This window comes from Phalaenopsis equestris, unplaced genomic scaffold (genome assembly GCF_001263595.1).
Source record: "Phalaenopsis equestris unplaced genomic scaffold, ASM126359v1 Scaffold223304, whole genome shotgun sequence".
Taxonomy (NCBI): Eukaryota; Viridiplantae; Streptophyta; class Magnoliopsida; order Asparagales; family Orchidaceae; genus Phalaenopsis; species Phalaenopsis equestris.
The window spans coordinates 299175-321709 of NW_018241430.1; the positions used below are offsets into that span (position 1 = coordinate 299175).

The window sequence follows — 22535 nt, forward strand, 5'->3', positions numbered from 1 at the left end:
AAGATTTTGAATCCATATTTTTCCTGTGAAGCATGCTCAAGGATCGAAGAGGTAGGAACCTTGATGAAGAAGTAGACAAACTAAATAAAAGAATACACATAGACTTGCCCCTGCAGGGGTGAATTGACATATTCTTGGGCTCTGTGACCCATTTTATACATTGAAAGTTGGGGGTTACAAAAGAGAAGAAGAGAGGATTCTCTCTATTGAGTATGAGTCTAAGGATAAGAGCCAAAAGCTCATGAGTGCTGAACTTAGGAGGACAAAAGACTCCAATACACGCCATTAACACCCTATTTATAGAAGATAAAGAGCTAAAAGTTCAAAAATAACATATATGCTTGTTCTTTAAAAGGGGCGTTACATGACATTATCGTATTTTGTAGCGCCTTCTCATATTTGTAAATGATTTTGGTATCCTTTGATGTAACTGGACCTTCTGGTCAGAAGGTGCTCTAGTTGGTCTCTATATTACCTGGATGACGACTGACTTTGAAATATACAACCGATTAGTCTTAGGGTGACCCGTCGACTTGCTTGTCCCTTGCTTATTCCTAAAAATCTTTGATGATTTTTGGGGTAGTTGTTGATAGAGTCTCACGTTGGTAATAGTGAGATTGCTGAGAGCACTAGAACTTTGTTCAATCGTTGGGGTGAATATCATCTCTTATTGGCTTGGGTAACCCTCTGGTCTTCGGACTGGCCTTCGGTTGGGTCGCCAGCCCTTCAGTCGGCTTGCTATGGTCTGCTAACAATTCTTTGACCGATCGGCTTTACGAACCTCTAGATTGCCTCGAGATTCATGCAAAACATTTTTATGCATACAAATAATGATAAAATGAATGATAAATCATACTCTATGATTCAAATTTATAAATTAGAAGATTTTTTTTTGCTTATTCTTCAATCAATTATGAGGCTACACATCTTTATGATAGCATGAATTGGAGAGAGAAACATATATGAAAATACAAATTTTGACTTAAGGGCATCTACATACATGCCATTCAATTTTTATGTATTTATATATCATAAGACGAGTGTTATCTTTGTTAACCTTCCAATTATTATCTAATGTTTTATTAAAAATCATTACATAATTATGAGGCTATAGTAAAAATTGACCCGGCTGCTCCTGCGCTTTTGCGAGTTGGTAGTTCCCTGTTCGTACAACAGTGCTTTCGGCCATAACTTTCCCTCTGCTTTCGTCGTCCATTTCCTAGTTGAAGCGAGGGTGGCATTCATTCTTCTACGCAAACGCCCTCAAATTCTTCATCAGCATTACAACTGAAAACCTCTCGTTACAATTTCACCCTTGTTATCATGAATGCAACTAGCTCCATGAGAATCGCGACCAAGAGATCCTGCTTCCGTTTCCTCCCCAACTCAAGAAAGGCCACCGCCGCCGCTGTCTTCCCCATATGCCGTATCCGCCAGATTTCCTCTGCCTCCGCGTCACGGCTGCGACAAGCGGCGCCGGTGAGGTCGGTGGCCGGAGCAAAGCCGATGGGGACGTCCGCGGAGCCGATCTACGGCGGGGAGAAGGCTTTTGATCGGATCTACGAGCAGGGGCTTGCGGGAAAGCCAATCGTGATTGAGAGGGTGGAGCCGGGGCCGGCGCCGGAGGTGGAGAAAGAGGAGGGGGTATGGGGGAGGGAGGAAACGGGGAAGGAGAAGGAGGAGGAGGTGGTAGGGAGGAGGGAGGAAACGGAGGAGGAGAAGGAGGCGTGGAGGTTGTTGAGGAAGTCAGTGGTGAGCTATTGCGGAAGTCCGGTGGGAACTGTGGCGGCTGACGATCAAAGGAGTGGAGGGCAAATGCTTAATTACGATCAGGTTTTTATTAGGGATTTCGTGCCCTCAGCGCTGGCTTTTCTACTTAAGGGGGAGATGGAGATTGTCAGGAATTTTCTGCTATATACGTTGCAGTTGCAGGTAAAATGTGCTGAATAGGGCATCTAATCTGCATTTTAAAGAAGTGTGTTGTATTAAATTTCTTTATATCGTTAGAAATTGATTGTTATTGCGGCTAGATGTATAAAATTGTTACCACTTTAATGGGTATAGATTGGTTGTAATTGCTAGTTTGTTGAGGCATGAATATGATGTTCCCTTTTGAAAGTTGAATTGCAACGCCTTCGATTCCAAATGAGCCCCCCCGAAATTGAATTGGGTATTTTGGGAAATTAAGGAAAAATCTGTTATGATTAAAAAATTATCAAAAGTTCTGCAAATTTATAATTGGACTTCGTATTTTGGCGTTTGCCGCTGTTTTCGTTGGACAGAGATCTGCAATGTTGTTTTTCCTAAAATACCCTTCAACTTGTTTCATGGAGGGCAACGAAGATGTAAATCCCTTCAATAATATCATGCTCATGGAAAACGGGTCATGTATTAATTGCTTCACTGTAAATTTAAAAATTTTTATTGGATGCTCCCATTGAAATCCATAATTTTGAATTAGGATTCTTTCCTTCATATTGTTGTCAGCACAGATTTATGGTAAAGTACTTAAGCATACGCTTTCCCGTCCAGCTCCGGCATGGGAGGAATTTTAGTTGTAGGTTGTTTTCTGGATTTATGATGCGAGTTAGTTTTAGCTGTTTCTTGTGTATATTTAGGTTATTATATGTCTCATTTTTATTTTCTGGATCCACTAAAAGTTCCAAAAGCTTTATCTTATCTTTGTCTGCAATGAAATTCTTTTGATGTAATTGCTATAAACATAAAAGTTATTGTTCCGTATTTGTGTAACAATGTTTGATTGCTTGTGAATTTGCTAATGCTTAGCTTATTACAGTTTTTTTTACTGTTTTAGTACTTGTTAAAAGTTGAGTTGTAGCATCTTCCTCGGATGAATTTGCAAGTATTTTTGAATGAAATGTGATAATAAGATTTGAGTGCAAACTGAGCAAGAGTTTAGCCTAAAGATAGGTTTTTTTTATGTCATTTATGATCTCTAGATTCTGTTCGACTTTACAAGATTTGAAGGTATGGCAAACTTTAATTTCTAACCTCTTTCTATATTTTTTAACACCTAGAGCTGGGAAAAGACTGTTGACTGCTACAGCCCTGGGCAAGGATTGATGCCCGCCAGTTTTAAAGTACGAATCAATCCTTTGAGTGATGACAAAGAAGCATATGAGGAGGAACTTGATCCTGATTTTGGTGAGTCGGCAATTGGACGTGTAGCCCCAGTTGATTCTGGTAAAGCTCTTTGACCGCCTGAAACTTAATTTTGTTTTTTTTTCTTTTTTCATATGATCAAAAGTAAATTGATTTCCTTGAAGATGAAATGGATTAATTTTCCTGCTTTTTTCATAGGATTGTGGTGGATAATTTTGCTGAGAGCCTATGGAAAAATCTCTGGAGACTATGCATTGCAGGAACGGGTAGATGTGCAAACAGGCATCAGACTCATCTTAAATTTATGTTTAGCAGATGGCTTTGACATGTTTCCAACTCTTTTGGTTACTGATGGCTCTTGCATGATAGACAGAAGGATGGGTATCCATGGCCATCCTCTTGAAATCCAAGTGAGTGAAATTTAGTTGAATTTTGTTACTTTGCAAACTTCATATGCTATAAATCCTAGGTTCTGATCTAGAAATGCGATCCTTGATGATATTTTATTGAAGCGCTTGTAGTTTTTGATTTGGGGCCTGATGAACTTGTTTCATTGTTGCTTCAGTCTTTGTTCTATTCAGCTTTGCGGTGCTCCCGTGAAATGATCACTCCCAATGAAGGATCCAAGGGCCTAATTCATGCCATCAATAATCGGCTCAGTGCATTATCTTTTCACATCAGAGAGTATTATTGGATGGACATGAAGAAGATTAATGAAGTTTATCGTTATAAGACCGAAGAATACTCGTATGATGCTGCAAACAAGTTCAATATATATCCTGATCAGATTCCTTCATGGCTAATGAATTGGATTCCTGTTAAAGGAGGCTATCTCATTGGAAATGTGCAGCCTGCTCATATGGATTTCAGATTCTTTTTGCTTGGAAATCTCTGGGCTATTGCTTCATCTCTAACAACAGCTTGGCAAGCAGAGGGCATCCTCATTCTTATCGAGAATAAATGGGATGACTTGGTGGGTAATATGCCTCTAAAGATATGTTACCCTGCACTGGAGATTGATGACTGGCGCATAATCACTGGAAGCGATCCAAAGAATACGTAAGTTGTATGTTTAACCTATCAGCTTATTTTATTTTATGAATATATTAATGAGTTAATTATTTGAAATTTTGCTTAATCATTTAAGAAATTTTCCACATGTTCATCCCTTAGATTTGGGCTTAAGATAGTATTGCCGCGTTTCACTCAATATTGTTATTGCATCTCTTTCTAGTAGATTTGATTGGTATCCCAAACTTCTGTTACACATAATTCATGTTGGTTGCAAGTTGCAGTTTTCTTAGGTTGTTTGCCCACAAGCAGCTTTTTACCAATTGAATTGTTGCAACTCTATCATTTGTATCCCTATTAGAAATCTAGAAATCATAGCTTTTAGAATGAATTGTACCCTTGTTTTCCATTTCAGTATTAGATGCATCCAAATTTTTCATGAGTTACAGATACTCTTTTAGGCTTTGTTTAGGATAGCTTTTTTACTTGCTTTTGTAGTAGGAAACAATAGTTGACAAAAAATTTTGTTAGTTTAAATGTTGGCTTTCTCAAAATTTTTTTTTACTTATCTTTAAAAGCAGTTTTCGAGAAAACATGTTTGAAACAATAGTTGAAAATGCAGCTTTTAAAGCTGAGCCAAAAAAAAAAGGGGAAAAAGCCAAAAACAAAAAGGCTAAAGTTTGATGAATGCAGCTTGTTAAAGCTAAAGCAAAAGAAAAAGAAGGCTAAATTTGTCTCAAATGAAAACTTATTTAACTTTATGAAAAAGAAATTTTTAAGAAGATTGCAGCCTGTTCGATGATTTTTTTTTTTGCATTTATTTTTAAAAACATCTTTATTTGATGCATTATTATATATTTTTTTAAAAACAAATTAACTTGTTTTTAAAAAATTTAGCATGAAATTAACGCTTTTTTATTTTATAATGTATCTTACCTCATGATAGCTTTCATATTACTTGATGGAACAGTTATAATGACATTGTTGAGTCAAATACCTTGAATGCTAACAATATTCTTTGTTTCCTTTTACTCCATTGCTCAGTTCTATGGCTTCAGTCGAACATAGCTTTATAAATGGGAAATCATGGAGCTGTTAGGGATCACTTTTATTTTTTATTTTTATTTTATTGTGTATATTTTGATTTGGAATAAAATATTTTTAGTGGTAGTAGATATTTTTAAGAACACTCGGAAACATCTAAAATTATTTTGAATATTTTAAGAAAGTAATTATTTTGAATTATTTTAATAATTTGTTTTAAAAAATTGTATAATAATACACCAAATAAACATGTTCTTAAAAAAATGTAAAAAAAAAAAAAAACACGTAGCCAACTTCTAAAAATATTTGTTTTTCATAATGTTAATTAAGTTTTCATTTGAGGGACTCTTCGCCTTTTTTTTTTCTTTTGCTTTGGCTTTAACAATCTGAATTCGTCAAACTTTAGCCCTTTTTTTTTTGCTTGGCTTTAAAAGTTGTATTTTCAACTTGTTTCAAATATATTTTCTCGAAAACAACATTTCAAAGGTAAGTAAAATAAATTGTGAGAGTCAACATTCAAACAAACACAATTTTTTGTCAGCAGTTGTTTCCTACTAAAAAACAAGTAAAAAAGCTATCCCAAACAAAGCCTAAAAGAGAATCTCTAACTCATGAAAAATTTAGATGCATCTAATATTGAAATGGAAAACAAGGGTACCATTCATTCTATAAGCTATAATTTCTAGATTTTTAATTGGGATACAAAAGAGCTTCCTAGTAAAGCTCCAATGATGCCTAATTGGTTTCTGGAAATAAGCTCAGGGCTCACTCTAGTTCTTTCCGCGTAATAGAGTAAGCCATTGCCCAATAACACTCTTAGGCCACTGCCAATTTTCTTTAGTTGAAATGAAAACTCCACTAAAAAATAAAGTTTTGCACGTAACTCTTTTGATCCATTTCAGTTTGAGGTGTATTTGTTGTGTAGAGGAACCTCTGATGCTGGAATATGTTTTCTTAATATGTTCTCTTTTAAAGATTGAATTTATTTATTTATTTATTTATTTTTTTGCAGTCCTTGGTCGTTCCATAATGGAGGATCTTGGCCTACTCTTTTGTGGCAGGTATATGTTCTGCTTTTTCTCCCTTATTTTTATTTTAGACAGTTCTCTTTCTACCACTTAGGTAAAAAAACAAACCACTTCGACATATTTTCTGCTGACCATTTCTTCAGTTCACCTTGGCTTGCATCAAGATGGGAAGGCCTGAGTTAGCCCAAAAAGCCGTTACAGTTGCCGAAAAGAGGCTTTCTAAGGACAAATGGCCGGAGTACTATGACACCAGAACTGGCAGGTTCATTGGAAAACAGTCAAGGCTGTACCAAACATGGACGATCACAGGTTACTTAACCTCAAAAATGCTTTTGGAAAGGCCAGAATTGTGTTCCATCCTCACCTTTGAAGAAGACCTTGAACTTCTCGAGGGCTGTTCCTGTAGCCTAAATAAGAATGCAAGAACCAAGTGTTCCCGCCCTGCTGCAAAATCTCAGATTCTAACTTAACTGAAATTAAGATTTCATCATATTTCAATTCATATACATGTATATAAGAAAGAATAGTGCGAAGGCATCAATCTGAAGGGTTAAAAAAATGGAATGCTTTGCTGCATAGAAGAAAAGTTTGATACATTCATCCACATGGTACAAGATGCATGCTCATTATTTTAGTTGAGCTGCCATTTTGGGGTATCCATTTAGGTGGAAGGCTCTTATTGGAAAAATTTTATTCTTTCTTTTTAAGAGATGTAAAATTTTACTTTTGAAGTACATATGTAGGAATGAAATCATGTAATACATCAAAATTCTTGATTCTGTCCTCTCATACTATGGACGGTAACTTTTTCTTCATGTCTAGTGTAACAGCTGTTATCAAATCAGTAATTCATGTAATCTCGTATGAATATTCTCATATTTTCTGAATATTCTCATATTTTCTGAATATTCTTATTTGTACTGTTTCATCTGGAAGATAAATAGAAATATATATTTTTTTAATTTTATTAGTTCTCCTCAGTCAAGAATCCTTTCTTATATTCTCCAATCAAATAAAAATACAGTGAAATCTAGTTGTGTACAATATCTTAATTGAATTGAATTCTAAGTAAAGAAAGGTTTTCATTTTTTAATTCCATATTATTGTGCTGAATCCTATCTGTAGCATGCCCTATATTTCTTTGGGTTGGTTATTGACGAATATTATCCATGATGTTCCTGTGGTATCTTATAATTTTCTTTACTTGGTATAGCTTGGCAAATTATGGGGTAGTCTATGAATGGGTTGTTTTCAGCTGGTCCTTGTGACCTTTTCGCCAAAATTTTGAGAAATTCAGTACTATTACTTAAATCATTTTATACTCCTGTCTTGTGAGTAAGTTAATACCAGGATGAAACTAGTTATTCAAGTGAAGACGCTACAGCAGCTATGGGTTCAATCTCGTCTTTTTTTTTCAATGAAACGACGTTGTCTCTTTTGGGCTTTTGCAACTGAATACCTCTCAAACATATAGCAGACTAGACCAATTCCAGTCTTCTTTCACTGAGTTGTATTTATCTATTTATTTTTTTCTTTTATGTTGCGATTGATTTTTTTGTTCTGCACTTATCCTTCTAGTTGGCCGCTAGAATTGTACATGATGAAATGCATAACTTCAAATCAGCTGCCTGTCTACTCGGAATATCAACGCATTGAAATGTCATTTGTTTTTCATGATATTGAATGAATCAGCCATATGTTGGTTCAACCACATATTTGTAAGAGTCATTACAACCTTCAGCGTGTTCAAGTAAATGTTAATGGCTCGATTTGCTAGTGCACAAAAATCTCCAAAAAAAACTCACATGCACTCTTGAGAATAGCATCGTTGAAGGGATTTCTCAGATATCTGCATACTCCCGAAGGAATAAGGTCCAAGCCAGAAAAAGTACAGAGCATATTAAACATGACGCCGCCAAGGAATCTCAAAGGTATGCAATTCTTAATTGGGCAAATAGTAGGTCTTAGTAGATTTATCTCGAAATTTGGAGATTAATATTCTCTGTTCTTCAAAAACTTTCAAATTTGCTACTGGTTTACATGATCGGAAGCATGCGAGCTAGCCGTAATGCAGCTCAAATATCTATTATCTTCGCTACATTTGTTGCACTGCTTCGTCCCTGTTGAAGAATTATATGTTTAAATGGGAGTAAGAAAAGATGCAATTAGTGCTAACTCAAGATATTATGTCACTTAAATACTTCAAGGAGCTGAATAGAGATACATGATAATGGAGAAACTCATATTAGCACTCATTGTTTCAGCAACGAGGTTACGATTGTATTTTCAAGCTCACACAATCTACAAAGTAACCAACCATCTTTTGAAATCTTTGTTGGATCGATGCCCAAAACTCTACATCAGCAAGCCATTGAAGATGTTGAAGTTGCAAATCTACAAATTCGACCAGTTGATAGCTGGATCGATCCACTTCTGCAATATTTGTGAACATACATAGTTTCGACATAAGTCAAAAATTTTTAAAGATTCAGAATCAAAAGCTGCATACTACTTGATGATCAATGGGGAACTATTCTGAAAGTCTGTCACTTTCACCTCCTTAAAATGCATCAGGGAGGATGAGAAAGATAATACATTACAAGATATTCATTCTGGAATTGGCAGTCATTCCGGTGGAAGAACTCTGGCCAATCGAATCCTTCGACAAGGATATTTCTGGCATACCCTTTAAAAGCATGCCGAAGAGCTCTCCAAAAGATACGAACAGTGTCAGAAATTTGCTCCAATGCAGTTTCAACATTCACATAAATTATAGTCTATTAACAGCCGTTGGCTCTTCGCAGTATGAGGGATGAACCTCTTAGGATCCCTTCCTTCTGGAAAGGAACAACGAAAATACATTCCATTCATGATTGACTATTTCACAAAATGGATTGAAGCTAAACTTTTGGCTAGAATCACGATAGACATTATCCAAAACTTCGTATGGACTGATATTATCTGCAAACATGGATTACCTATGGTTATAATTAATCACAATAATAATTGATTTGTGGTTAAAAAAATAAATGTGTTTTACAACAGCCAAGTAATTAGCCTCCTGCTCACCATCCCAAAAGCAATGATCAAGTAAAAGTTGCCAACAAGATTATTCTAATTTTACTAAAAAACAAGCTAGGATTTAAAGAGAAGTGATATGAATTGTTCCCATCCATCCTGTGCAGTTTGTAAAACATTTACGACCATCACTGCTTCAATGCCTTTCACCTCTCTCGTAGAGTTGAAGCAATTCTCCCCATTGAATACTACATATTCAATCAGCAGGTCCTTATTGCAAATTTTAAAGAATTTAAACTAAATTATTTGAAAACAGCAAACAACGAAGGTTTACAAGATTTTCTAGATATCTTAGATGAACTTCGTGAACAGGCGTTCCTACGATAAAAAGAGGCCATAAGAAGAATATCAAATTAGTACAACTAGAAAATCCGAGAACGTCGATTTAGATCAGGAGACATGTTCCTAAGAAGGGCAGATGTGACAGCTCGCGATCAAGCCCTAAGAAATTTTAAATCATTATGGTCTGGACCTCATATAATAAAAGAGCAAACTCGGCCAATAGCATACAAGACGATCATCTATTTAGGCAAAGAAGTCCCCAGGACGTGGAGCGGGGATGATCTAAAAATCTTCTATGCATAAGATATGGTACCTAAATCTATCTCCATTGCCACAAAAGATAAGTATCACAATCGATAGTTCATACATGCAAGTATATACAGGCATAAAAAGCTTTCATAACAAGATAATTGACCACAGTTCTAAATCACTAATCAAAGTCATAAAGATCGGATAACATCACAAAGGCGAGGACTGCTCTCCCGAAAAGGTCGAAAACTCCTGATTAACATTGTAGTAGCTATAACCCACAAAGATGTAAGACTTGCATGGGAGTCGAAAGTTCTTCGGAGTGAAGCACAATCTTGTCTTGCTAAAAACGCCATCTCGAATAAGGGTTTAGGGTTTAGAATTAGCCAATGTTATTTATAGCACTCGGAAGAGGGTAAATAATATGTATGCTCCTATTTGACACAATACAATGACTTCACTAATCTTTATCTTTCACTCACCATAGTATCATTGTGGAGGATAAGGGGGAGGACACCTTTTCCATATTTGAAACATTCAATACAGAACTTAGTTCTGTGTTAGATTACTTTGTTTAGAAGCTTAGAAAGTAACTTTAGTAAACTTAAATGTTTAACCATATTTACACTTTAACAACTTTAATATTTACAGTATGCACATTGTGATTTGAATATTAGATTTATGTACTACGCTTTATGCTTTAAAGTTTCGTAACTTTCCCTGTGAGATTGATACCGAGAACTCCACTAGAGCCATGTATTGCTTGAGAGATATGTATACATGCGTTTATATAATTGTGACTAAATAAAAGATATAAAATTAATAAAAAACAGAAAGTACACATCAAGTTTTGGTACCGTTGTCGGAGATTAAAGTCTTCAAGTAGTGGTGTCAACTTAATAAAACAGAGCATATAAAAAGTCACGATCAAGTTTGTAGCGTCGTTCCACGGGGAAAGTATAAACAAAGTAACAATAAAATTAGTAGTATTTGAAAATCTTTATTTCTTAATTTGCAATTATGTGTGCTTACTTACTTCAAGAGTGTTTAGTGTGATTTTGTATGCGTAGTATTGGATCTGAAGCTTTAGTGCCTTACTATTCAAAGTTAGAACGTACTATTAGAAAAATTCAGAAGCAACAAAAAGAATTTAAAAATTCGAACAAAATGGTGAACAATTTTAATAATCAAAGAAATGAAAATGAACATCAATCTAGGCTCTTAAAAGATTATGCTAACCCTACATCAGATGAAATTCACTTAACTGATCAAAATCATGATGTAGCTACTAATTCATTTGAACTTAATCCTACTATTATCCAAATAGTACAAAATAATCAATTTGGTGGGACACCAAATGAAGATCCTAATTTACATCTTTCTAGTTTTCTAGAATTGTGTGCTACATTTAAATATGATGGATGTCGAAAGACGCCGTTAGACTTAGACTTTTTCCTTTTTTACTAAGGGATAAAGCTAAGAAGTGGTTAAATTCAGTGGTTAAATTCGTTAGCGTTAAATTCGTTAGCACCTGGATCTATCAGAACTTGCGGAGAACTATCACAAAAACTTTTTTCAAATTATTTCCCTCCATAAAAAACTGCTAAGCTTAAAAACGGTATTACATCTCTTTGTTAGTTTGAAGAGGAATCAATATGTGAAGCTTGGGAAAGATTTAAAGATCTCCTTAGGAAATGTTCACATCACTCTTTACCTGATTGGTTAATAATTCAAACATTTTATAACAGATTAGTAGGATCTCTTAGATCGATTATTGATGCTGCTGCTGGTGGATCATGAATGTCAAAACCCATACTCTTAATAGAGGAGATGACTACTAATAATTTTCAATGTCCCTTTCAATGGGTGAATCCTAAAAAAGTAGCCAGTATTCATGATTCTGATGCAATTACCATGATAGTTTCTCAAATTGTTGCTCTTTCAAAGAAAATAGATCAATGCAGAATGAACTATTCTCAAACGCCTCAGGTGTTAGAGGAAAATTCATTAGGACAAATAGTAGATTCTCAATCATCGTATGAAATCTTGAATGCTATAAATAATAAACCCAACAATCCTTACTCGAATTATTATAATATCGGTTGGAAAATCCACCCAAACCTGAATTGTAATAATAATAACACTGCTATTACTAATCTGCAGCGGGGGAACAATTCAGTGAACCCATTGAGAAATTTGAACAACCAGGGAAACACTAACTATAGACCTTCTTATCCTCCATGCTTTAATAGTAACCCACAATTTAAAGAGAAGAAATTGCCTATGGAAGAATTGGTTTAAAACATGGGGAATCAATTACAAAGTCAAGAGAATCAATTACAAAGTGAAAGGAATCAATTACAAAGTCAGGGAGCTGCAATTAAAAATGGGGAAACTCAATTGGGGCAGATTGCTACTGCACTTAGTAATAGACCTCTAGGAACTCTCCCTAACAATGTTGAAATCAATCCAAAAGATCAAGGTAAAGAATAAATTATGGCTATTCAATTAGGAAACAAAAAAGAATTGGAAACAAGAGTACAAAAAGAAACTGAAGTTAAAAAAGAGAAGAAAGAAATTGAAAAAGGAAATGATGATATGTATCTAAATTTAGAGTATCTGCTTAAACCGATGAAAATTACTGTAGAAAAACCACCACCTCTGTTTCCTTAAAGATTGAAACAACAAGATAGAGGTAAACAATTTTCAAAATTTTTAGAAATTTTAAAACATTAGTAGTAAATATTTCCTTCATTGAAGCCTTAAAACAAATGTCAGATTATGATAAGTTTATGAAGGATATACTTAATAAGAAAAGGAAGTTTACATATCACAAGACTGTTGCACTTAGCGAAGAGTGTAGCACAATTATTTAGAACAAGCTTCCTAAAAAACTTAAAAATCCTGGTAGTTTCACTATTCCTTGTGCAATAGGTGAAATTTTTTTCGAAAGAGCCTTATGTGATTTAAGAGCTAGTATTAACCTCATGCCTCTATCAACTTTTAAAAATTTGGGAATAGAAGAAATTTTCCCCACTTCTGTAACTCTTCAATTAGCTGATTGTTCTATTACTTATCCTAAAGGAGTTGTAGAAGATGTTTTAGTAAAGGTTGATAAATTTATCTTTCTTGTGGACTTCGTTGTGTTAGATATGGAGGAAGATAAATAAATTCTTATTATTTTAGGAAGACCGTTCCTTCCAACTGGAAGAGCTATGATAGATGTTCAAAAAGGAGAATTAACTATAAGAGTTAATGATCAAGAGGTAACATTTAATATTTTAAAATCATTGAAATATCCCTTAATAGAAAAAGATGATGTATGCTTTTGAATGGAAATTTGTGATTATTTGAGAGATGATCATTTTAAGGAAAAGTTTGAAGAGAAAATAGAGAATGAAGATTTGAAATGTAAGGATGATCATGAAATGGAAGATGATCTTGATGAGATAGATAATGAAGAACTGGATTACGTTTAGGAAAGATTTGAGATGTTGGATACTACAAAAAATGATGATAAAAGTCTAATTCCATCTACTATAAAATATCTTGAACTTTAAATGAAAATTCTTCCTAACCATTTAAAGTATGTGTTTTTTCAGGAGAATTATCTAAATTACCAGTTATTGTATCCTCAAATTTAAATGATTTACAAGAACAAAAATTATTGGATACATTAAAAAGATGCAGAAAACCTTTTGGTTGAACTTTAGCTGATATTAAAGAAATTAGTCCTTCGAATTGTATGCATAGAATTTTATTAGATGAACAAAATAAACATAGAACTGATCCACAAAGGAGATTAAATCTAATAATGAAAGAAGTAGTAAAGAAGGAAATTTAAAGAAGGAAATTTTAAAATGTTTTAAAATGGTTAGATGTTGGAATTATATTTCTGATTTCAGACAGTGCTTGGGTAAGTCCAATTCATTGTGTTCCTAAGAAAGAAGGAGTGACCATTGACGCGAATGAAAGAAATGAGATAGTACCAACAAGACAAGTCACTGGTTGACAAGTTTGTATCGATTATAGAAAATTAAATACCGCCATTAGGAAAGATCACTTTCCTTTACCTTTTTTAGATCAAATGTTAGATAGATTGCTTGGCACAAATATTATTGCTTTTTGGATGGATATACCGGCTATCACCAAATCCCTATTGCTCCTGAGGATTAAGAAAATACCACATTTACTAGCCCATATGAAACTTTCACTTTTCAAAGAATGCCCTTTGGATTATATAGTGCACCTGTAATGTTTCAAAGATGTATGATGTCAATTTTTAGCAATTCGATTGATAATGGAATAGAAGTTTTTATGGATGTTTTTCTATATTTGAAACTTCATTTTACACATGTTTAAATAGTTTAGAAAAAGTTTTAGAGTTATGCGAAAAAACAAATTTAGTCTTAAATTGGGAAAAATGTTAATTTATGGTTGTAGGAGGAATTGTACTTGGGCATATAATTTATGAACAAGATATGGAAGTAGACCTTGGAAAAATTCAAATTATCAAAAAATTATCACCTTCTACTATAGTGAGAGGGGTTAGAAGTTTTCTAGGATATTTTGGTTTTTATAGGCGATATATTAAAAAATTTTCAAAAACCACTAAGCCTTTGTGCCAACTTTTAGAAAAAGATATGAAATTTGATTTTAATGAAAAATGTTTAAAGCTTTTGAATTATTAAAAAAAAATTAATCACTGCTCCTATAACAGTTTCACTTGATTGTGAGAAACCGTTTGAACTAATGTGTGATACTAGTGATTATGCGATTAGAGCTGTTTTAGGGCAAAGAAAATAATAAAAACTTTCTCTGATGAACAACTTTATAATATTAAGGAAAGGAATTTACCGTGGTATGCTAATATTGTGAGTAACATTTTACCACCTAAATTAACAATGCAACAACAGAAGAAATTTATATATGATGCCAAATTTTACTTTTGGGATGACCCATACTTATACAAACAATGTAAGGATCTTGTTATTAGAAGATGTGTATCTTATGAAGAAATTGAACCAATTATTCAAAGATGTCATGATTCAGAATTTGAAGCACATTTTGGAACTGATAAAACTGCACAAAAGATTTTACAATATGGATTCTAATGGCCTACTATTTTAGGGATGTTTATAGATATATTAAAACATGTAATCAATGTCAAAGAGTAGGTAATATTTTTAGAAGAATGAAATGCCTCAAAATTTTATATTAGAAGTTGAGATCTTTGATGTTTGGGGATTAGATTTTATGAGCACTATTAGAGACCAAGGCGGACGACTCGGTCGAAGGGGTAGAAGTACCGAGCATGACAAGTCTCTGAATTTCTTTGCGAAGGATCTTGATGAAAGCAACACGAGTTGAAGGAAGAAGAACCCTGCCAAGAATACTGAATTGGATTTCTTCAAGGTCTTTGTTGAGGCCTGCCAAAAATTGGAACACACACTCCTTTTCTAAAATTTTATGGAAGAGAAAAAGGTCGGTCGGAGAGTCCCATGTGCAGTCGTAGTACAAGTTGCATTTTATCCATAGTGCAGCCAAGTCATTGTAGTACTGGGTCACATTCCTTTATCCCAGTTTTGCCTCTTGAAGCTTCTTAGACATTTCATAGAGTTGGATGTAGTTTCTTACATCTGAGTAGATATCACGGACTCTCGTCCAGAGGGCACTAGCGGATGGGAGGAACATATATGAATGTCAATAAATGGTTTCATAAAGTTGATCAGCCACAACATGATCATGGAGTTCTCCATTTCCTAGGTTCCATATGTTGGGTCAGTCTTTGGAGGTTCACGGGTTATGCTTGTAAGGTGACCAAATTTCTCTTCGTCCTTTGATGAATAAGGTTACCACTTGAGACCTTTGGAGAAAGTTAATAACATTTAGTTTATGAGTTGTGATCAAGAAGTTCATGTTGGTTTCTGGTACTTGAGTCTGAATAGAGATTGCAGTCAAACCTCCGATGGAATCAAGAATGCTTTCTGAGGATGACTCAGTGCTGGAGGAGTCCGCCTTGTTTCCGACTGAGCCAAAGTAATTTGGTTGGGATTTTGAGTCATTATCGGATTTTAGCTGTAGGTATCCAGTTGTCTGATACAGAAAAATAAGCAATCTAGACAGCTGAAGGAGAGAAACCAGCCATCAAAGAAAACAAAAGAAAAGACTGGCAGGGACAGCTGACAGGAGGCTTTGCATCTACAGGGAGGAAGGCGGCGGTTGCCAAGGAGGCTGGCGGCCGTAGGGGACATCAAGGAGGGTTGGTGGTTGCAATTCAGCTAGAAGGTCCTACGACCAACAGTTCTTGTGGTAGACCTTGCAGGGAAGGCCAGCCATGGCTGGGATATAAGGTTAGATTTTGACTCTGATACCATGTTAAAATTTTGGAGTAGAGTAGCATATCTTATTGCTAAAAAGATGGGTATATAAACCCTGTTACAAGGGGCACTCATAAGGAAAGAAAAAAAAAAAGGTAATATGAAAAAAATAAAAATAGAATAAATAGAACAAGAAAATAAATAACAATATATAAAAAAAATGCATATTAATAATTGCTAAGAATAGTCGTTATTATTTTAATATTCTAATAAATACACTGCTAAAGGTTAATTTAAGGTTTGTATTTATGAAAATGATTTGAAACATACATTGAGGATTAATGAAAGAAATATGTCCTAATCTATAATGTTGTGTCGGAATCATATCGGTGGCGTGAGAGATATTGTTGATAGCCGTTCTCAGTTCTCAAGAAAATGTAACCCATTATTTTCTCTAACTTACCAAATCATCTTCCCTATCGTGATATCTTAAAGAACACAATAATCAGTAAATAAGATAGCTAGTATTTGTGCTATTTGGTAAATAAGTAAATAAGTCAATTGTATGGTGTGGGATAGATAATATGTTACTGAATGTTAAGTTGAGAGAAATTAATGTGTCCATGTCATGTAACAGTTACTAAATATCTATCTAGAATTTTTATCTTTTTTTTATTAGGACAATGTTAACAAAATTTTTCATATAGTTGGTGACCATTGTATCAAAGATCCAAATTGAGAAAAATTGTTAAAGAGACTAGAAACATGTAGATTAGAAATCATATAATTATGAGAAAGAGAATAAGATAGTTAGATTTTCTAAGGAATTGAAAATTTTTCTTAATTTGTTGATTTCTTTGGAGTTTAGTCATTTTGGTTCCATTAGGCAAACTTGTCTTTTTTTTTTTTTTGCCCTTTACTTCATCTATAACTATGAGACCTTTTGTGAAGTTTCCAACATTTATCTTTGATGTGCTATTTCTTTTTGCAATAACACCAAAGATTGCCTTTGAAGAATATATTTTTCTTTTTTGGGAGAATTTTTTGTGAAAGAAAGTTGATTATCTTGGGATTTAGAAGTTATCATGAAACCATTGATCATTACTGACCTTCTTCCTTCAGCTTTCACTAGAAATAATACTTCATTCAAAAAAAGAGTCTTCTTTGATTAAGATTTGGATTCAAATTTGATCAAATTCATTATTGAGTCCTGCCAGAAAGATTTTCTCTTGCTCCACGAATTTTTTAAGGATCACCATATCTTTATTGTAGGACATCTGAAGATTACGGTAGTAATCCAACTCTTTAACCAATATATTTTTTAGGACATTAAAGCATTTAATGACAAGAATTTATTTTATTTAGTAGTGGCAAGCTTTGTCTTGATTTCATAGTTGAGTGCATCATCTTTCATTTTTTAGAGTTTTTATTTAACTATATCCCAAATCTTTTCTACGGTAGAGAGGAACATAAAAGACTCGCTGATCTCTGACAGGATGGTGTTCTACAACTATGTTTTGATGATGAAATAATTTTTTTTTAAAGTAAGAACTTTGGATCTTTAAACTCCAGAGATCGATCCACAAGGTGTTAGACTCTTTCATTTCCTTTTACAAAATTCTTCATGATTTGGGTCCATTTAAGTTCATTTTTTAGTTCAAGCGATAAGATGCAATTTCTCTTTTGGTTTGATTTTTACTGTTAATCATATTTGACTCCTTTAAATGGGAAAACAAAGGACTTACACATAGTGAATAGAAGGAGAATTGAACAAGAGGGAAAAGACTAAAAGCGAAAATTCTAGTCTAAGAGAATAAGAACAAAGAATGAAAGAATACCCTAATTTTACGCTGATACTATGTAGAAAATAAAACAATGGAAAAAAAAAATTCAAGAATCTTATTTCGCACTTTATACAAGAGAAGAGGTATATTTACATTTCCAAGAGGCATTAGAAAATAGGAATAAATCGAAATAAAGAAGTGGTAAAAATAATTAGGGGCTAGGGATCTTATAGGAAAGCAAACGGATTGCAATCTTAATATCATTAAGAACTATATCTAATGGTGTAAAGCCTTGATCCTGATATTTCAACAAATTGAAATCCGAGGGCCGCAAAGTAACATATCCAACAGTGCAAAGCATTGATCCATATACTTGAAGTTCTTTGCTACGATTGGAGCAGCAAAATTTCAACACAATAAAAAACAATAGAAAGATTGACAGGAAAGAGAAGAAAACAGTTATGGACTCCTGTAATTTATTTTCTTGCTGAAGAATAAAAAATAACAATCAAGCGTTAAGAAGATGAAAGAAGGTAAAGAATAAGGGAAACTCCCTTCATCTGTAACAATACAGAAGACACCTTAAGATTTTCCAATAAAAAACAAATTGAACTCCGACGCCTACTTTCTGTAAGTAAATTTTCATTAGCAGCACTACATTATGTAATTATTCTGCTAAAAACTGTTTTCTCATGGTTAGCAAAACAGAATTCTGAAAACAGCACCGTATGCTCTCTTTATGTATCCTTCTTAAATCATGTAGTTAAATTCATGTTGTCCTAGCAATCAGATTTGAAAAGCTCAAGCCGGTTAGTAGCAAGCCTGAGCGAGTACATTGTCTTTTTGTACTCTGCCCAAGTGAACGGCCTATATCTCGGAGGATTCTCATGTGTGACCATCTCTGGCAGAGGCGAGATGCATGATTGGAGTGAAGGTGCAGCAAAAAACATTGTGGACAGTCTTGATTTTTGTGCCGTTACCATAGCCCTGTGCCTCACACTCACAAACCTTCCATTTGTCATGGCCTGAAATAGAAGAAGATAAATTATAAATTAGCCTCTATACCCAAAAAAATGGAGGATTTACACACATACCAGTGGTATGATACCACTCAATTCTTATGTATTTGCATATGTAACACCTAAACTTCAATTTTTACATACATGACACCTTATCTACATATGAAAGGTGTATTTCACTTTTTAAAAGTGAAAATGGTGGTATTTTTGCCGTATGAAGCATTTTGTTGGTATCAATGTAAAAAGGTAAGCTTAGGGGTTACATATATATATATACTGTCAACATATGTAAGGATGTATGGCCAACGGGACTACACTTCTGAATTTCATTCAAAATATCATTCATCATGTTACCAACCTGCAGAGCATCACCAACATTGATGAAGAATGCTGAGGAATCCGACTTAACTGGGATCCATAAATTGCCATCTAAGGGTGATTGTATTTGCAAACCTTCGACATTGTTCGATCTAAGTATGGTGAGAATCTGAGGATCAGAATGCTCGCCAAATCCAACCCTTGAACCTTTGTCATCCTTATTCTTTATGATGGTCAACCCTTGGTCAGCACTGCTATCATAGGAAGGATAGTGGTTTAATCTTATGAGAGAGTCATTCTCACTGTCCATTAGGAGCTTACTGAAGAACTTCTTATCCTCAAGCTCTAGTCCTTCTCCTAGTAACTCCAGTATGTCACATGCAAGCTCCCTTATCATTTTCACATACTCGCTTAGCACACAACTGTAAGAAGCAGGAAAAAGAAAAGATAAAAAGTTAGAAGTTTACATGCAGACTTCAAAGAAATTAATTGCTGTAGACTGGCTATGCTATATGATTAAACTCTTCTAGCAATAAATATGACACTAATAGCCAAGGTAGGTGTGTAATAAATGAGAATGTTAAGACATATTTGTTGAGTGATGTACTGAAAGATAATTATAAATTAGCTCATTAGTCCCTCAAAGGATGAATATGTTGTTTCTTTTAATTTATTTAAATAAATTGGATCAAAGTGTTACATTCCTAGCATGAAAAAACAGTGCACATAAACGTTTTGAGAACATATTGGCAGCTTACTCGGTTGAGTTATATGTTCACATTAAATCAAATGAAATGTTCTAATTACCTATAGTGCTCCTATAAATTTACCAATGTTTTATTCCACCAAGATTCTTAAATTGATCAAACATATAGTTGAACCAATACGACGTGCATGAAATATAAATTCAGAAGCATTATACATTATTTAAGTTGCTAATTAGGGGTGAAACCAACTTTATTTTTTAGGGTAGGTAAAATCACCGAATAAAAATAAATTTTGTGATTGTATGAGAATAAATTTTTAATTTTATAAAAAAAATCTCAAATTTCAGGACGAACATTTGGCGCATTCATAACCTGGTTCTGCCCCTGCTAGGCCGCTACTAATGACAAACCAAAGAAACAAAAGCTATGTAATTCCACCTAACACTCACCCCAACATAACATAATTAATTGACTGTAATCCACGCTTAAATATTGTAGAAAAATGCTGCAGTGAATTTACCTAAACTTGTTGGAGTCATTGCTGCTGACCTTCCTGACTATTTCATAGATGGATGTTGGATCTGCATGGAAGAGAAGAAATTCAAGATCGCCTGTGTCACCGTTGCTCCCAATTTTCTTGCTTCCATATCCCAGAGGATTGGGAGGCCCAGCCTTCTGCTTCTCGGAAGCCGCTAAAGAGAAGAATTCCTTGCTTTCCTTCTCAACATTGTCAATAATTTCTCCAGGCACACCATGGTTGATCACCTTAAAGAAACCAAATTCCTCACATGCATTCACCATCAGTTTCCTCACTGTCTCCCTCTTCCCTGAGAGATCTATAACTGGCAAGTCAGAGGACACCATCCTCTGCTTGTTCGCTTGTATCATATTAGCCGTCACCATGGCTTCCCCCTTCAGTTCTAACGAGGAAAGAGAAGTTAAGAATAGAAATTAGAGATGATGATGAAATTTGAAGGTTGAAGGAACATGCTGGTATTTATAGGAGAGGGAGGAGGAGAGTATATTCACAAGATTTATTTGGTAGTTAATGATTCAATGAGGTGTGTTATAAGAATGCTGGTGTGAATTTCGACAAGTACAAATGGCCAAGACCTCTCTTCTTTTTAGCTGTTGACCATGTTATTCTCTGCTTGACTATTTCTTCTGGCATCACAGCTCTCTCCATTCTTTTCAAAAATCAATTATCCTTTACATAATGTGTCAATAACCTTATAAATTTAGAACCCTGCTGGAATTTTCCTTCATTAATATTTTATTTTTATATTTAGCTGAAGGCGCCCTTGAGCAGGTCAATCGTGGTGGGGGGCTGTGCTTCGTGGTGGCGTCTGATTAGAATCTTACCCCCTATGATGAGGCAGCAGCTGGTATGTTTGGCCTCTCCAAATCATCTCATTGTCCACTCTGTTTGGCTTAATCTCACGTCTAGACAAAGAAATTGTTCTGCAGATGTATATTTGCTTTGGTGTCTGATTCATGAGTCCTCAATTCATGTTCTTGCTTTTTACTACTTGAAGTGATAGTTTTATTTTCAGAAAACTGTTTCTTATTCTTTAGTCTCTCCTTCAATCCATCCTACCGAGCTATCTTTTGTAGTAAGTTATTTTTGACTTCTATATTTGATAGATTTTACTCTTGCTGTCTCTTTGTTATAGTATGTTCTCTTGTCTCTTTATAGTAGCACCACACATGCAATATACAAACATCTTTTCTGCCACAATTCACTATAGATATCTTCTTTATTCTCTTGCAATTTGATATATAACCTAATTGGTTTCATTTTAATTTTATAAATTATATTTTTAAGTCTACATATATTTTATTATGACATTATAGTATTCTTGAGATTGTTGTTATTTTAAGCAACTGACTTAATTGGTTTCATGCCCTCATCTTATCCCTAAAAGTATAGAAAAATAAATAAAATCAAATAAAAAAACAGAGGGACATTTACCTTTATCATTCAAAGCCTTTTCAAAAAGAAAAAGAACATATTATGAACTTTGAATGATTTTGATGATGCAGAAAGGATAATATCATGCTTCTGAATTGGCTTATATTTGAAGAATGATTTATCTTGAAAGCTCCATCTCTCTTATTATTCTTCATTTTCCTATTCAATGTTGGAGCAAGAAACTTATCAAAAGAATTATGAGAACTCTCTCCTTAACTTCATCTCTCATATTCTCATTTTTTATATTCCCTAACATTGACAAAATGAGCAAGTAAATCTCATTTGAAAATGGTTAACTTTATTACACAAGAATCATATAAATGATCTATTTTGATCATAAAATTAATTAACTTCAAATCTAAGTAAGAAAAAGTCATATTAGCTAGAGATGAAAAATTGTGAATGTGTTAAAGAAGTCATTAAAAATCAAAATGAAGAGTTTTTAATAATATTTCACTAAGTCACATAAGTTATTTGGTAATTGTACGTTATCTTAGGTGCTTAATTCTCGCTATCATCACGGACTACAAAGTGATCTTTATAATAGTTTTTTTCATAATAAGACCCTTCAAGATCAAAATAACAATGTGATATTGAATA

General features: G+C 34.1%; 2 protein-coding genes across 2 annotated transcripts; one reads left to right on the forward strand and one right to left on the reverse strand.

Annotated features, from left to right (window-relative positions):
* Positions 1 to 1133: 1133 nt before the first annotated feature.
* On the forward strand, positions 1134 to 7045 carry LOC110037681 (neutral/alkaline invertase 1, mitochondrial-like). The gene is made up of 6 exons (XM_020742384.1): positions 1134 to 1932; positions 3039 to 3204; positions 3322 to 3533; positions 3689 to 4182; positions 6191 to 6239; positions 6350 to 7045. The coding sequence occupies exons 1-6, from the start codon at positions 1324 to 1326 to the stop codon at positions 6674 to 6676; spliced, it is 1857 nt and encodes a 618-aa protein (XP_020598043.1). The 5' UTR covers positions 1134 to 1323; the 3' UTR covers positions 6677 to 7045.
* Positions 7046 to 18698: 11653 nt separating this feature from the next.
* LOC110037677 (gibberellin 2-beta-dioxygenase 2-like) lies at positions 18699 to 20866 on the reverse strand. Its single transcript, XM_020742376.1, has 3 exons — positions 20484 to 20866; positions 19297 to 19678; positions 18699 to 18944 (listed from the first exon to the last, which is right to left on the reverse strand). Exons 1-3 carry the CDS (start codon positions 20864 to 20866, stop codon positions 18699 to 18701), a joined length of 1011 nt encoding a protein of 336 aa, XP_020598035.1.
* Positions 20867 to 22535: the final 1669 nt, after the last annotated feature.

Coding starts and splice junctions, on each gene's coding strand:
- LOC110037681 (XM_020742384.1), top strand. CDS start 1,324: ATGAATGCAACTAGCTCCATGAGAATCGCGACCAAGAGATCCTGCTTC. Junction 3,534..3,688: donor GCCATCCTCTTGAAATCCAA/GTGAGTGAAATT, acceptor TTGTTGCTTCAG/TCTTTGTTCTATTCAGCTTT. Junction 6,240..6,349: donor GGCCTACTCTTTTGTGGCAG/GTATATGTTCTG, acceptor CCATTTCTTCAG/TTCACCTTGGCTTGCATCAA.
- LOC110037677 (XM_020742376.1), bottom strand. CDS start 20,866: ATGGTGACGGCTAATATGATACAAGCGAACAAGCAGAGGATGGTGTCC. Junction 19,679..20,483: donor AATGACTCCAACAAGTTTAG/GTAAATTCACTG, acceptor TGCTTCTTACAG/TTGTGTGCTAAGCGAGTATG. Junction 18,945..19,296: donor ATGTTGGTGATGCTCTGCAG/GTTGGTAACATG, acceptor CTTCTATTTCAG/GCCATGACAAATGGAAGGTT.